The sequence below is a fragment of the Nyctereutes procyonoides genome, unplaced genomic scaffold (genome assembly GCF_905146905.1).
Source record: "Nyctereutes procyonoides isolate TBG_1078 unplaced genomic scaffold, NYPRO_anot_genome, whole genome shotgun sequence".
Classification (NCBI taxonomy): domain Eukaryota; kingdom Metazoa; phylum Chordata; class Mammalia; order Carnivora; family Canidae; genus Nyctereutes; species Nyctereutes procyonoides.
This window is the reverse complement of record NW_026575142.1, coordinates 48,345,989-48,360,856: the sequence shown is the minus strand read 5'-3', so window position 1 is coordinate 48,360,856 and position 14,868 is coordinate 48,345,989. Positions and strand designations below refer to the sequence as shown.

Here is a 14,868-nt window from a genome sequence, read left to right as displayed (position 1 = left end):
CAGGGGGCGCGAAGCGGGGAGGAGAGGCGGGTCTGGAGCCCCCCGCTGCTGGCGGCCACAGGGCGGCTGCACCGGGAGGTGCGTGTCCGGCCCAAGACGGGAGCCCCAGGCCAGGGAGGGGCAGAGGCTGGGCCTGAGGCCTGGGCCGGCCACTGGGCTAGTGCTCGGTTCCTGCCGGAAGGATGAAGACTCGTCTTTTAAGGATGACAGCGTGCAGGAAAGGCCCGTCAACTGATCTCCCCTACTGTGGGCCCACAGCACCTCTCAAACCCCATACTACCCACACTCACTGGCTGGCCTGTGTCCCTACCTCTTCGCTGAGATCTTTCCTCACTCTACTCTTCCACAGGACAGGGACTTAGCCAGAAAGAGTCCCCTTTCAGTCTGCGCCAGTATTTCTTTCCCTATTGGTAACCTGTCCGCAGGCCCATCCAACCATCATTGTCCCCAGCCTGACATCCTTTCTCTCCCTCTTCCCATCACCCCTGGGGACCCTCTGCCTCTCCACCGCACCCCCAGCCTCCTTTGTCTTGGTTGCCTGGTCATGACTGCCTCCCTGTCCCCTCCCACACCCATTTGCCCACCAGCTTCCCAACCACCCCAGCACCCTCCTTCCTAATCTTGGGAGGCATCTTGTCTGGCTGAACTGGAGAATTCCGGGATCTAGGCCATACTCCTTAGCTGACAGCCCCATCCTTGGGAGGAGGGGAAGAACTGGGGTGGGGGTGATGGGAACAAGGTCAGGCCAGGAGGCCCCTGAGGACAGAGACTGTGAGGAGACTGGGACTGAGGGGAAAGCAAAGGAACTAGAGCCAGGGCCAAAGGAAGAGGGGGGCCAGCAGGAGGTATTTGCGGGGGAGGTTCAGCAGCTGTCTTTCCTAAGACAGGGACACATGGGCCTGGTTATTCCTCTTGTCACATATGGAGTGGTAGGAGATGGAAGAGGGAGAGAGAAAGGGCAAGCTCAGGAGAGCTCGGGCACGGAGGTAAGTGGCCTTAGCTGTCTGAGCCATTGGGCCCCCCTGCAGAGGGGCACCTGAGCACAGCCCAACCACCCCTAACATGCACCCCTCACCCTGCAGGCCTCTCAAAGAATCCAAGCCCTTTTCCCATGACACTGACCAATGACAGGGTCTTTCTAATACAGGCAATACTCACATTCCCACTGGGAAAGGGAGAATAAGACTTGATCCCTATGGGGTTATATGAGAGAAAGGCAGGAAAGCAAGAGCCCTGGTGGCTCTCAGCAGCAGGTGTGTTGTCCAGAAAAAGAAATTTGGCCAATCAGGAACTGAAAAACCCACCAATCTAAAACCAGAACCAGATCTCTGTACCTCTTCTGCAGAAACAAAAAATGTCCTGCCAGATTTCTCTTAGGAAAAAAGACCTGTTCCCCTCCCATCCAGGTTTCCCATCTCCTAGAAAAAGATGGATCCCCCTGTTGTAATCCTCCCTGCGGTGTGTGTGGGTGGAAGAGCTGGGCTCTGCTAGTGGACCATGGTCCAGGTAGGGGCTCCACGTTCAGTGCGGGTGGGAGGAGAAGCGTCACTTCCGGGAGCCTTCACCGGTATCTGGTGGCTCCCTGCTCTCTGATTGGGCAGAAGTGTCCCGGGGCAGGCCTGTGACCCTACTGCTGTGGAGGGGCTGTGCCCCAACACTACGTGTCTTCTTACCCATCGGATCCCCAGAGTGCTGCCTGCTATGCACCTGGGTCCTGGAGCCCTTCTCCACCCGGTGAGTGGCAAGCAGGGTTTGGAGTTAAATGAGGGTAGGAAGGACAGGAAAGAGGAATTGGGCTCCCAGCTGGGGGAGGGGCAGGCAAACTGGAACCTACAGGCACTGACCTTTGTCGAGAAGAGTGTAGCCTTCCCAGAATGGGAGGAGCAGGACAGAGCAGGGGTAGGGGGTGGGGTGCTGGGTTCTGAAGGACTGATCATAGATTTAGAGGAATACAGCACTGTCCTGGCTGGCCCTAAGGAAAGGGAACATGTGCCCAGGGAGAAAATGAGAAAGGTAGTGCATTTAGGGCCTAGGACGTATAGCATCAGGCTGGACACAGGCCCAGTCCCCATTCGTACCCTGCCATTCTTAGCTAGCTTAAGGTTCTAAATCTCAGGACGGGAGAAGCTGGACCCAAGGAGAGAGGAGTGGGAGGAGGGTTCATGCATGTTGACAGACCTACAGGAAATCCCAATATTGAATCAGGTGCAGGCCTCTTTGCACGACTTGTCAAAGAAGGAGGAGGCCATGTGGGGGGTCCTGTGAGGAACTGGAAGGGGTCTGCAAAGGGGGCAGGGAGGAAGATGTGAGCTATGAGATGGATGCAGTGGGTGTTCAAGGCGAGGTAAGCCGTGTAAGGTGGGTGAGGTGCCTCACTCAGCAGGTGCCCATTGCTAGGCAGCTTGCCTCAGGTGGGAAGCTCCAGGACTATTAGCTTCTCTCTTTGCCTTGGATAACCCACTATTTTAGAACTGGGAGTGCAAAGAAAAATTCCAAGAGGCTTATGGGTGGGGGTAAATGGAGAGAGAATGAGAGGTTAATTGCTCCCATACCACTTTCTCATAATCTTGTAATCGCCAACCCCTAGTAGTCCAGTTTTGTTTTTGCCCAAGTCTCCTCCCCAGCTCGACTCCCCGAGCTACCCCTCAACACATCACACAGATTTGCTAGCTCCTCCTCCTGACTCTATATCCTGCTTTTTAACCACTTCTCCAGGCTTATGCCACAATACTCCTATTCCCTCTTCTCATCCCATATTGTATCCAACCAAAAAACCAAGGTTGCTCAGAATTTGAGGCCAATGAATGTGTGTGTGTGTGTGTGTGTACATATTCTGTCCACAGCCCCACATCAGTCACTGAGGAACCCTAACAGAGGAGACACTATATGCTGCAGTCACAAGGAGACCCAGGAGCAGAGCTTCAGCAGTGCCAGGTTGGTCAGCATCTCATGCCCTCCCAGCAGCTGTTCCCCTCACCAGGCAGCCTTTTCCTTGACACCTGATTAAATGTTCATTATTCCTGTCACTTGGAGGATAGATTCCAGACCCTCTTCCTCAGCCCACCTGTGCCCCACTGTGCAAGAAGTGCCAGAGCCCAAACCGCCTCCATGGCCCCAGGAAGGATTCAGGGGAGAGGCCCCAACCAGGGAGCCACTCCTACCAGACAGCCCGGCCAGAATGGAGCTGACTGGTAAGAAACACCTGAGGGCCCTAGGGCCTAATCAAAACCTGGTTAAAGAGGAAAGTCAAAGAAGAGGTGCTGCCGGGTGGGTGGGTGGGTGGGTGGTGGGGAGGACAGCGGGAACCCAATCTCCAGGAATAAGGCTTCTGAAAGGCAAATTCCCTGGATTTCAGGTCTGGGTCCTAAATGGGAATTCCTAGACTAGCACCTGACAATGATTTCTTCCTTATCCACTCTTTCAACCTCACTTCTCCTCACCTAAGAGCTGCTCCTCGTGGTCATGCTTCTCCTAACTGCAAGACTGGATCCATGCCTCCCAGCTCCTCCTGCCTGTGACCCCCGTCTCCTAAATAAAATGCTTCGTGACTCCCATGTCCTTCACAGCAGATTGGTGAGAATCTCCTGGCACTCTACCCTCTATCCATTAACTGGTTAGATACCCTTTCTCCCATCACTTCCTCTCATTCCCTGGCCCAATCACTGTTCTTCCCATATTGTCCACCTCCCCATCACCACTCCTTGACAAGGATTATGATTTACAATCATAATCAAGTCCACTTTTAAAAGCTCTAGTCTGGGTATACAAGCCTATCCTGGTCAGTGGGTCACCATACCCTCCCCTCCTCTTTGAGATCCCTTCTCCACCCCACCCACCCCACCACCCATCTTTTTCAATAGAGCCAGTGTCCAGAAGTTTACCCTTTGTCCACACCTGTCCTGCTGCCTGCTGTGGACTTTAGTTTGGGAGAATGGAAAACCCAGAAGGTAAGTAAGCCATCGCTTCCTTGGCCTCCCTAAATCCTGTCTTCATCAGTTTCCTCCTACTTTCCATGGATTCTTCAAAATTCCTGAGCTCCCTAAAAATATCTCCTCTTCTGCATGGCAACCCTAACCCAATCTACATTCTGCTGTGATGATATCCTCTAGACAAGATGGCTTGCTGTCCCAGTATATTCAAAGCTGACCACCAAGAAAAGCCACATGGAAGTCTCCCATGGCCATGCCATTGACCTATTCCTGTGCAAGGTCCTTAAGTTGGCATGAAGAAGTAAGACTGATCTGTCATCCTCAGATGACACAAAACTGGGAAGCACAGCTAAAATAACAAAAGACAGGATCGAGATTCAAATTGCTGAAAGGCGGGATCCCTGAGTGGCGCAGCGGTTTGGCGCCTGCCTTTGGCCCAGGGCGCGATCCTGGAGACCCGGGATCGAATCCCATATCGGGCTCCCGGTGCATGGAGCCTGCTTCTCCCTCTGCCTGTGTCTCTGCCTCTCTCTCTCTCTCTGACTATCATAAAAATAAATAAATTAAAATAAATTAATTAATTAATTTAAAAAATTGCTGAAAGGCTATATCAAAAACAAAGTAAAATTTAACAGAGATACAAAAAATTCTACATTTACTCAAAGTAATCGAGTAAAGTCCTATTCCAGCTTTCAAGCCACAATGCTCCCACTTCCCTTATGTAAGCTTGTGGGCCTAGAACTGGAAAAAGATTTGGGAGGATTGAGTTGACCTCAAACTTAGCATGTCACACTATTAAAGCAGCTATTTTAAAAGCTAGTGATTCTAGGGACACCTAGGTGGCTCAGGAGTTGAGCGTCTGCCTTCGGCTCAGGGCATGATCCTGGAGTCCCAGGATCAACTCCCACATCGGGCTCCCTGCATGGAGCTTGCTTCTCCCTCTGCCTATGTCTCTGCCTCTGTGTGTGTATGTGTCTCTCATGAATAAATAAAATCTTTTTAAAAAATAAATAAATAATAAAAGCTAGTGATTCTAGGTGGCTTTAGATGTTTAGCAACCACCTCGTGGAAATATTCCTAAAAAATTTTTCTCTAAAAAAAAAAAAAAAAAAAAAAAAAACAACCTTTCTCTAAGTGGCCTGCACTTAACAGTACTGAAGGAGTACAGTGAGAGGATAGAAAACATGTTATGTGACGAATGGCAAAAAAAAAAAAAAAAAAAAAAAAGCCCATCTGATTAGTTCGGATTAGTTTGGATGAAAGTGATAGTCTTGTGGTATAGGTGGAAGTGCTTTAGTCTGAGGCTCAGGAAACCTCCTGGGAGGTCAGCTCTTCTCCCCTCAAGATCCCTAGAATCCCCCTTTTTCCCCTCAGGTCTTCTAGGAGAACTGGGCCAGGGACAAAGGGCAGTTCCTAGGGATCCCTTGCAGTGCCAACTCTGCCATTTATCAGGAAGCCTCTCTTCATCATCTTTATGATCTCTCTGATGGTCTCATCTCTACGTTAAATTTTTAAAAATCCTACGATCCTAAGATTTTGTTGCAGAAAGGTAGACTGGCAGCACTGGAAATGAGAGGTAGCACAGATTTCAGCATAGGGTAAGGAGGAGAAAGAACTCTTCTGACTGAAATTAAGTGTAAGACCAGGCTGGGTTACCGGACACTGGAGTTGTTCAAGCAGAGGCCGATGACCAATTGTCGGGAGACTGTGAAGGAATTCCTGTGCTGGGTGGGACCTTGGTCCTGTCCAATTCTCAGCTCCTATGATTCATTCCACTGGCTACTCCTCTGGGCTCCCCACCCGTTATTAGCATGCCCTTTGAAGCAGGCCGCTTCTCCCTTCCATCTCTTTTGCAGGAGCAGACCAAGGCACAGGACGTTTTGGGAGCCGTAGCCCTTCTCCTGGATGGCGTCCTGGCAGCGCAGGGACAACTGGGACCCTCCTGCCTCTCTTCCCTTCTGGGACAGCTTTCTAGACAGGTCCGCCTCCTCCTTGGGGCCCTGCAGGGCCTCCTTGGAACCCAGGTAAGTCCTGAGTCAACAGGACTATTCAGAAACTGTCCTTTGCTGACTCAGTCCCTTTAGAAGACCTGAGGGAAGAAAGGAGAATTATGGGAATCATGAGGGTAGTAGCACAGGTGACCAACTAAGGAGTGCTCTCTCCCAGCCATAAAGTCTGGGTGCTGGTGCCTTATCTTTCCCTGGAGATGTGGGAGCATGATATCTGGCCCAGGTCTCTGGCCTCAGGCCCATCCTCTGCCCTCAGCTTCCTCCACAGGGCAGGACCACAACTCACAAGGATCCCAATGCCATATTCCTGAGCTTCCAACAACTGCTCCGAGGAAAGGTGCGCTTCCTGCTGCTTGTAGCAGGGCCCACCCTCTGTGCCAAGCAGAGCCAACCCACTACAGCTGTCCCAAGCAATACCTCCCTATTCCTCACACTGCGCAAGCTCCCAAACAGGACTTCTGGATTGTTGGAGACAAACTCCAGCATCTCAGCCAGAACTACTGGCTCTGGACTTCTGAAGAGGCTGCAGGGATTCAGAGCCAAGATTCCTGGTCTGCTGAACCAAACCTCCAGGTCCCTAAACCAAACCCCTGGACACCTGAGCAGGACACATGGACCCTTGAATGGAACTCATGGACTCCTTCCTGGACTCTCACTCACGGCCCTAGGAGCCCCAGACATCCCTCCAGGAACTTCAGATATGGATGCCCTGCCACCCAACCTCTGGCCCAGATACTCTCCTTTCCCAGTCCATCCTCCTCCTGGGCAATACACACTCTTCTCCCCTTTACCCACCTCGCCCATCCCCCAGAGCCCACTCCAACCTCCACCTCCTGACCCCTCCGCCACAGCCAACTCTACCAGTCCTCTTCTAATTGCAGCCCACCCTCACTTCCAGAATCTGTCTCAGGAGGAGTAAGGTACTCTAGCCCTGCCACCATCAGCACTGTCTCCATTGTAAAGTTCCCTTTCCAGGAGGGGAGGCCCTGGGAGTCAAGTTATACCAGATTTCCTGCTTTCACCTGAAACCCAAAGCCCTGCTAAAGGGGGATACACGGGACAGAAAAGGGGATTTTTCACTGTATATTGTAAAACTTCAGAAGCTATTTTTTTTTTAAGCTATCAATAATATTCACCAGAGCAGCTAGTTATCTTTGGTCTATTTTCTGCACAAATTTACAGCTTACTAATTCTCTACATGCTCTTTTTCCTATGATAATTCTGCAAAGGGCTAGACCAGCCTAGCTTCTGAACAGAGGCAGAGACTAACCTTAATGGCAGAAAACAGGGAAAAAAGAGCTTTGGTTTTCTACTCAGAACTAAGGTCAGTCTCTTTATTCCCTTTACTATCGTGTTCAGTCAGTGGGACTCTGATCTCCTTTCCTTAGGAGAATTTTACTCTTGAAAAATGAATGAAAAGTTGTTTCTCAGAAAAGCTGTCTCTACACAATCAACAAAACTGAACCTGTATAAATAAAGAATAAATAAGAACACCCGGAAGGTAACTGAAAAGCAAGGGAAAGATGTTCTTCAGGGGGCAATAGATCTCCCCCTTCCCTCCCCTCCAAAAAAGTTAACAGGAAGCCTCAGAGAGCCTCACACCCCAGGTAAGGCTGTGCAGACAGTTCAGTCAAGACAAAACCTGGATGTGACAGCTGAGCAAACAGCAAGAGCTTCAGCAGCTCAGCAGGAAGCTTCACCAGGCACGGGTTCCTGCCTCCCTCCTGTGGAGGTCAGGGGGAAGTGCAGGAAGCAGCAAGAGCCAGTCTCCTAGGGCTCACACAGCGGGAGGGACAAGTACAAGTTGAAGGCTCATTTCCCAATTCCCAGAAGTCCACAGTATCTAAGATGTAGCCCTTTGTGACCACCATGAACTCTGCTAAGGATTCTCTAGAGAAGAAGCCAGCCTTACAGGTCTTGGGTCTCTGCAAATAAATGCCTCCATGGTGCTTAGGGATAGGTTTAAATTGCCCCCAAGCAAAAACTCCATTGCAAAGGTCAACCCTACCTCCAGATGCTCCTGTAGGAAAACTAACAGAAGGTTTTTTCCTCTTCCCTCCCCACCTTCCCAAAGGAGAGAAAAACTACCACGAGGGTAAAAGAGCTGGGATCCCAGAGTTTCAAACACTGCCACAAATACCCCAGGATTACTAAAGGTATCCCAAAATAGAAGAATGAAAGCCAGTGTGCCAGGAACCTCCTGCAGATTACCTTTTAGAGCACTCACACACCTCTACCAGGTTGGGATGATACCAGTCTGAGAGAAGCCAGACACATTCTCAATGCTCACAGCCGGTGAGCAAGAAAAGAAACAGCCTGGGCTGACTAGAGCTTGTACTGTCCCCAGTGTGGTGCACTGTGCAATAGATCACTCAGTAATTCTACATATTAGAAAAGATGTCCAAGTCCTGAGGGAGGAAATACACCAACAATTAGAGTTCTGAGTAGAAAACCAAAACTCAACAAAAAAAAAAAAAAAAGAAAGAAAGAAAACCAAAGCTCGTGGACGAGGGTGACCAATTCAGACATCTCCAGGTGTCCTTCTCTCCCATCATGGCAGAACAGTTGCCATGGAGAAGGAATCGACAAATGCACAAAGCTCAAAAGTTCAAATCTCAGAGGGTGTCAGTTTTTGCATGAGAGAGTATAGTTCTTCCACACTATAAATTCCAGCACCCGGTCAAGGGAACTTTAAGTGGAAATTTTAATTTACTGAAATACTAAACTAAGCTAAACGTAATGATCAAATGAAGAACTTTATGGCACATGAAAGAGTTAGCACCCAGAACAAGATATGCCAAAGGGACCAAAAGGAAAGGCTTTCAGGGTTCTCAGCAGTCAGATGAGAGATAAGGACAGCAAAACTGTAATAAGTATATGGCCAGTAAGTTCCAGGCATCCTGTATTGGCACTTGACTCACTTTAGGGCAAATGCAAGTTAACTCATGGGCTTCTCCAGTGAGAACTAATCAGTCCCTATTGAGAATTTAACCCTTCCCCAAACTTCCTCAGGCTGATTCTATCCCTTCTTCCCTTTACACAAAAAGCAAGACTGTTAAAACCAGAACACTCTTCTCTCTACTCAACTGCATGCCAGTTCTCTCTTCTGCTACCCCGGGGCAGCCAGGATAGCGTCCTATGCTACCCCACAAACTACCACTGGTAATTAGGTTCTCTGACTCTAACCTAAATCCATCTTTCTCCAACACCCCAAAAATCTGACTCCATGTAAAAGTCCTAGGATTCCATAAAAATTCATCCCAACCCCCACTGCTTCTTCTATTCCCCTCCCACATAGTAAACCAAAGAAACACCTTTTCCTCCCCCCCTGTAGAGATCATTCATTTTCAACCCATTTCCCTAAATACTGTTTCTAACACCTCATGTAAAGACCTGAAAATGATGGGGAAGGAAATATCCCCGGGCATCCCAGCAGGGGGACAGGCCCCCAAGGCAAAGTCAGGAGATCAAAAGAGAAAACTGCTTAATACACATTCTCAAAGAGAAAACTGCTTAATACACATTCAAAATCTTTCTGGATTGCCACCCTGAATTTCCCAGGGGAACTTAGAGTCCAGTATACTTTCTCAGAGACCTCAAAAGCCAGGCTGGAGAGCCAGTTCATATGCTGGAGTGCTAGTAGGCATCACCACTTCCGCAATTTTGTTCTTGCCCAGTTATAAGTTAGTGACTGTAATCAGGCTGCTCCATTGTCCTGGGTACTGGCATCGGACTGCCAACCTCATTGGTATTGCTGCCCTGTCCACTTCACTGGTCTGTGCAGCAGCCGCCTGTTCAGCATCACTGGTAAGAACCCCCACCATTTACCCTCCCTCCAGGTCACCTATGAAATGTAGAACAGACACCTAGCTCCTCCACCTGTTCCTATACCCACCAAATCTGCTCTTCCTATTCTCTTCATAGTAGCATCCCAAGCCAGGATCTAAAAGCCTCCATCCAAAGCTTCCACAAAAATGACGAACATTTCCAGGCTATGCAAGTGACTCATTCAAATCAACGTGATCTGACTTCCTAAGAGACTGGAAGTGTTGCAAGGACAGAAGCGGGGCTCCTTGCCAATTCAAAATTCTATGCCAAACGGGTGGTATCTTCCGGGGCTGGGGTGCCCTCAAGAGCCAAAAGCACAGTACTCTCTCTCCCAGATAGAAAATCACATTGGAGGATAAATATTGGGGATAGTAAACCAGGAGGCTGAGACAACCCTAAACCCAGCCAGAATACCAGGAAGCCAGAATAGATTCTACATTGACATGTGATCACCTGGCTGTGGGCCAGAAACAATACACCACAGGCAAATTGGAAAAAAAAAAAAAATGATTTTAGGGTAATGGAAAATATTTTTTTTTAAAGGTGGAGAAGAGTCTGAAAAAGCAAAGTTTAATTAAAAAATCATATACACAAAACAACTTCTGATTCGTTTTAAGCTCTCCCACTGGGTCTTTCACAGGCAAGTTTCCCATTGAGTCCAGATCACCTAAAGATGTACCCCCAGAGAACAGTCAGCCAGCCCTTTCTGACCAGGTGGTCAACAGTAACTGCTCCTCAGGCTCGAAAGGATGTCCAAGGTCTGAGTGACTGAACAGCAAGGTTGGCTTCCTGGGTGCTTCAGAATGCCAGTTTCTTCATCAGCAGATAAACTCTGGAATCCACTTCAAATCCATGCAGGTTGTTGGCATCACCCTGCAGCCTCATGAGCAGGCCACCATAGGACACATAGGCAGAGCTGAAATGGAAGTCCCATGAGTTTAAGCTCTGGAGCAGCAGCAACCCAGTCGCTCTCCATCCCAGCTTACGAAAAAGAGGCACCCTTCTAGCGTTTTGTCATTAGGAACCAAAATTCAGACAAAGATGAATGCACAGATATGTGCAAAGTAGTGTTCTTTTTATCAATAAAAGTGGAAAATGCTACATGCCCAAAATAACAGAAATGGTCAAACGAATTAAGGTATATCCATTTACTGGAATGTTATGCAGCTATTAAATTGTTTAAGAAAAGCTTTAAACTGACACATGGAAACCTGTTTTATATAACTTGAAGGCAAATGAGCAGAAGAAAACATTGTAACAAACAACGTGATCTCAAGGAAAAAAGTACACAGGAAAAAACCTAGAATATTCAAAAATGTTTGTGTAAAAGGTTCCCAATGGGTATAGAATTATAGGTGACTTTTCTTGCTTCTTCAGATTACTTCTCTGCTTTTCCAATTTCTTACAAAGGGCACATACTGTTTTAATAAAATTTTAAAGAAAAGAATAGTTGGGCAAGGAAACCAAAGAACTAGGGATTGGATTACAGAGTGGCGAAACACACACACAAATAAACAAATACCAAAAAACCTAGCAGTTTAATCACTTAATGCTGCATTTAGTTCCTGGGGAAGCAACCTTCCTTTGCACTTCCCATATCAAGATCATCAGTTTCTCATTTGGACCCCTGAGCCCTGAGGTCCTGACAAAGGGCCAAGCGAGCAGCCTACATTTCGGATTGGAAACTGTTCCAGAACAGACAATTTCCTTCTAAGTCCTACCTAGGTCTGAGGTGCTTGGGGAGAGACCCAACCCAGGAAACATGACGCATGGCCCAAATTTTCAGAGCGGAGCTCAGATTATCAGAATAGGGCTGGGGGACAAGGGTTCTCACAAGACTATGGAACTTACAGACGCGTTGCTGCTTCAGTAGAAGTTTCGTCGCCCTCAATTCTGTATACTTTCCCATACATTACATACTCAAACTGGTCAGCCCTGTGGAACAGTAGGAGCAAGGTTATTCTTCAAAGTAGTAAACAAAAGTAAGAAGCTCTTTAAAAATGGTTAACTGGTAAGTAAGTGTCACCATTCTAACAGACGTTTTCCAAACACAATGCCATTTAGTCCTCCCAGCAACCATATGAGCAAGGTGTGATCATCTGCACTTTACTGATGGGGAAACTGAGGCTGCAAGAGGTTAAAGCCATTCAACAAAGAACTGGTTGGGCTGATTTGAACTCAGTAGAGCTCCAAAGCCCTTCCATCATACCAAACTCTCTCCCAAGACGCAAGGCTCACATAGCCTGAGTCACTCGATGGTCATCTCCTTAGCCATCGATAAGGCACAACCCACAAGCATGTAATCGCTGCCCTGCAAAAACATCTGGTTGTTCGAATTTTTTTTTAAGATTTTATTTATTTATTCATGAGAGACAGAGAGAGAGAGAAAGAGAGAGAGAGAGAGAGAGAGAGAGAGAGAGAGGCAGAGACACAGGCAGAAGGAGAAGCAGAGGGAGAAGCAGGCTCCATGCAGGGAGCCCGACAGGGACTCAATCCCAGGACTCCAGGATCATGCCCTGGGCCGAAGGCAGGCGCTTAAACCGCTGAGCCACCCGGGGATCCCCACTAAATTCTTAAGTGCAGCAATTTCCTTAAGGTTGCTCAGATACTACTGATAATCATTTATTCCACAAATTAAATAAGGGTTTTTTTCTATACCACTTATCTACTTAGTCCTCAAGCATATTTCAAGTACTCCTTTCCTGGGAGGGAAGTACTTCACTTCCTCACCTGGAAGGCCTATCATCTGTGGGGTTGTATTCACCGTCATCCAGGGTACCATCTTCATATAATGTACTGGCTATGACCAACCGGAACTTGTCACCTGAAAATCATGGCAATACCGGAGGCTAAAGAACAGCTGAAATGTCAAAAAGTCTTCTGCTACTGTCTGTGTTCAATACTTACCCAAGTCTACAGGGTAAATCTGAATGTTTACATCTAAGATCAGGTCCATTTTGAAAGATTCACTCTCACAATGTAGCCGAGACACTGGAGGGAGGTAGAGAAAGAGTGGCATAGGTAATTGCCAGGCTCTGCAGACCCCGCAGACCCCACTTTGGGGGATTACATGCAATTGAGCACTCATTCGAACCCCATCTGCATCCACTAGCCTCTCATCTGCTCTCAAAGAAGTGCAGACTCAATGAGAACCAGATACGCCAGAAGGAAAGGAGTGAAAACTATGGCAAGTGGACAGAATCCCAGAAAACAACCAAAGGTCCCTCTGGCAATAAATAATATCCAGGTTCTAGGCCTGCCTAGGTGATTAAGAAACAACCTGACTTTAGACAAGTTATTCATTCATCCAAAGGTTTTGTCTTTTTTTTTTTTTATAAAGATTTTATTTATTTATTCATGAGAGACACAGAGACACAGAGACACAGGCAGAGGGAGAAGCAGGCTCCCTGCAGGGAGCCCGACTTGGGACTCCAGGATCACACCCTGGGCCAAAGGCAGGTGCTCAACCGCTGAGCCACCCAGGGATCCCCCTAAAGGTTTTGTCTTGGGGCGCCTGGGTGGCTCAGTTGGTTATCTGCCTTCAGTCCAGGTCGTGATCCGGGGTCCTGGGATGCAGCCCCGTATCCGGCTCCTTGCTCAAGCAGGGAGTCTGCTTCTCTCTCTCTCTCTGCCCCTCCTCCTCACTCATATGCTCTCTCACTCTGCTTTCTCTATCAAATAAATAAATCTTAAAAAAAAAAAGTTTTGTCTTTCTGTGCCAGCTGCTGTGCTGAGTGGACCATCAGGACTGTTAAGACCTGGTGTTTGGGGATCCCTGGGTGGCGCAGCGGTTTAGCGCCTGCCTTTGGCCCAGGGCGCGATCCTGGAGACCCAGGATCAAATCCCACGTCGGGCTCCCGGTGCATGGAGCCTGCTTCTCCCTCTGCCTGTGTCTCTGCCTCTCTCTCTCATTCTGTGTGACTATCATAAATTAAAAAAAAAAAAAAAAAAAAAAAAAAGACCTGGTGTTTGTCTTGAAGAACATCTCAGTCTCTGGACAAAAAAAAAGAGACCCCCCCAAGGAGGCCCAGTCTGATCAGTGGCAGAATAAAGAGCTGTATGGCAAGCAGCAATCCTAATTCAGAGAGGATGTCACAAAGGGCTAGAGATTCTCAGGACAATACAAGAATACAGGCTCTGAAGTCGGATTAGTCACTGTGCAGCCCTAGGTAGCTTACTTAACTTCTCGGGGCAAAATGGGTAAGACACCAACTACTTCATGGAGGCTCCTGAGAGAACTGGGCAGGACGAAGTGTGTGTAAGGTGCACGCTACAGCGCCCAGCAGAGTGGGGAGCGACTGGAAGATGCACAGCAGTGCACCAGCACCATGAGAACGGGCCACCCAGGCACCGGGCGCAGCCTGTGTGGAGCCAGGCGGAGTTCGGGAGACGCCGTGTTCCCATCGATCCAAGGTCTCCTGATGGGGATTCCTGAGTCAGGAACTGCCGGCAGGGGCGGGCCACGCGGCGTGGGTGGACCAGGGGCCCACAGGCGTGTCCCCGAGGAGGTTAGCCCCCTGACTCGGCCGCCCCTGCGTCTACCTCCACCTTACCTCGGTCAAACTTCTTGCCCTCCGGGTCAATGTCTTTCACATCGAAAATATCCTCAAACAGGATGCCCGCCATGGTGAGGTGGCCACGAGAGTACGAGAGGGGCCGGGAGCGCGACCACGCCTAGGGGTCCGCGCTCCCCCTCGCGCGGAGCTCAGCAGAGAAGGAGAGCGCGCGCCCAGAGAGCGGCCGCAGAGCCCTGGAAACACGCATGCGCGCGGGCCGGCAGCGCCGCCGCCACTTCCGCCGCCCGGCCCTCGGGGCTCCCGAACTTCCGCCCCGAAAGACTCCTTCCGAGAGGCCTCGCGAGTTGGGGGCGGGACTCGGGGCCGGATGGCTCCGCCCCGGGGCGGGGACCCGGTTAGTTCCACCTCCAGCCGAGGCGGCGCGGCGTCTCGCAGTACGCGGAGGCTCCACTGCGCCCTCTTGAGAGGCCGGGTCGGGACGCCTGGAATGCGGGCGGGCCTACCCCAGCCCGGGACCTTGATCCTTGGCCCGGAGAAGCCCGGCGCAAACCTTCCCCTGCTGGTCTGCGTGCCCGCCGAGGGCAC

At 49.5% G+C, this 14,868-nt stretch overlaps 2 protein-coding genes across 5 annotated transcripts; one reads left to right on the top strand and one right to left on the bottom strand.

The window, feature by feature from the left end:
• Positions 1–1,261: 1,261 nt before the first annotated feature.
• THPO (thrombopoietin) lies at positions 1,262–7,371 on the top strand. Of its 3 annotated transcripts, none has more exons than XM_055308263.1 (7): positions 1,262–1,734; positions 2,844–2,934; positions 3,039–3,191; positions 3,446–3,573; positions 3,861–3,947; positions 5,786–5,953; positions 6,195–7,371. In XM_055308263.1, exons 3-7 carry the CDS (start codon positions 3,179–3,181, stop codon positions 6,855–6,857), a joined length of 1,059 nt encoding a protein of 352 aa, XP_055164238.1. In that variant the 5' UTR covers positions 1,262–1,734; positions 2,844–2,934; positions 3,039–3,178; the 3' UTR covers positions 6,858–7,371. The 3 variants fall into 3 exon arrangements, with proteins under 3 accessions (XP_055164238.1, XP_055164239.1, XP_055164237.1); XM_055308264.1 differs by having other exon boundaries at positions 1,642–1,734; positions 3,034–3,191; XM_055308262.1 differs by lacking the exon at positions 1,262–1,734 and having other exon boundaries at positions 1,978–2,934; positions 3,034–3,191.
• Positions 7,372–10,315: 2,944 nt separating this feature from the next.
• POLR2H (RNA polymerase II, I and III subunit H) lies at positions 10,316–14,540 on the bottom strand. Of its 2 annotated transcripts, XM_055307635.1 has the most exons (5): positions 14,320–14,539; positions 12,674–12,757; positions 12,497–12,590; positions 11,618–11,701; positions 10,316–10,682 (listed from the first exon to the last, which is right to left on the bottom strand). In XM_055307635.1, exons 1-5 carry the CDS (start codon positions 14,390–14,392, stop codon positions 10,565–10,567), a joined length of 453 nt encoding a protein of 150 aa, XP_055163610.1. In that variant the 5' UTR covers positions 14,393–14,539; the 3' UTR covers positions 10,316–10,564. The 2 variants fall into 2 exon arrangements, with proteins under 2 accessions (XP_055163610.1, XP_055163611.1); XM_055307636.1 differs by lacking the exon at positions 12,674–12,757 and having other exon boundaries at positions 14,320–14,540.
• Between the last annotated feature and the right edge of the window lie 328 nt (positions 14,541–14,868).

What these genes read in the sequence shown, in the direction of transcription:
- THPO (XM_055308262.1), top strand. Translation starts at nt 2,720, where the DNA reads ATGCCACAATACTCCTATTCCCTCTTCTCATCCCATATTGTATCCAAC. An exon ending in ATGTCCTTCACAGCAGATTG is followed by an intron (nt 3,574 to 3,860) that starts GTGAGAATCTCC and finishes CTTTTTCAATAG; the next exon opens with AGCCAGTGTCCAGAAGTTTA. An exon ending in AGGGCCTCCTTGGAACCCAG is followed by an intron (nt 5,954 to 6,194) that starts GTAAGTCCTGAG and finishes CTCTGCCCTCAG; the next exon opens with CTTCCTCCACAGGGCAGGAC.
- POLR2H (XM_055307635.1), bottom strand. Translation starts at nt 14,392, where the DNA reads ATGGCGGGCATCCTGTTTGAGGATATTTTCGATGTGAAAGACATTGAC. An exon ending in GGGCAAGAAGTTTGACCGAG is followed by an intron (nt 12,758 to 14,319) that starts GTAAGGTGGAGG and finishes ACCTCCCTCCAG; the next exon opens with TGTCTCGGCTACATTGTGAG. An exon ending in GATTTACCCTGTAGACTTGG is followed by an intron (nt 12,591 to 12,673) that starts GTAAGTATTGAA and finishes CATGATTTTCAG; the next exon opens with GTGACAAGTTCCGGTTGGTC.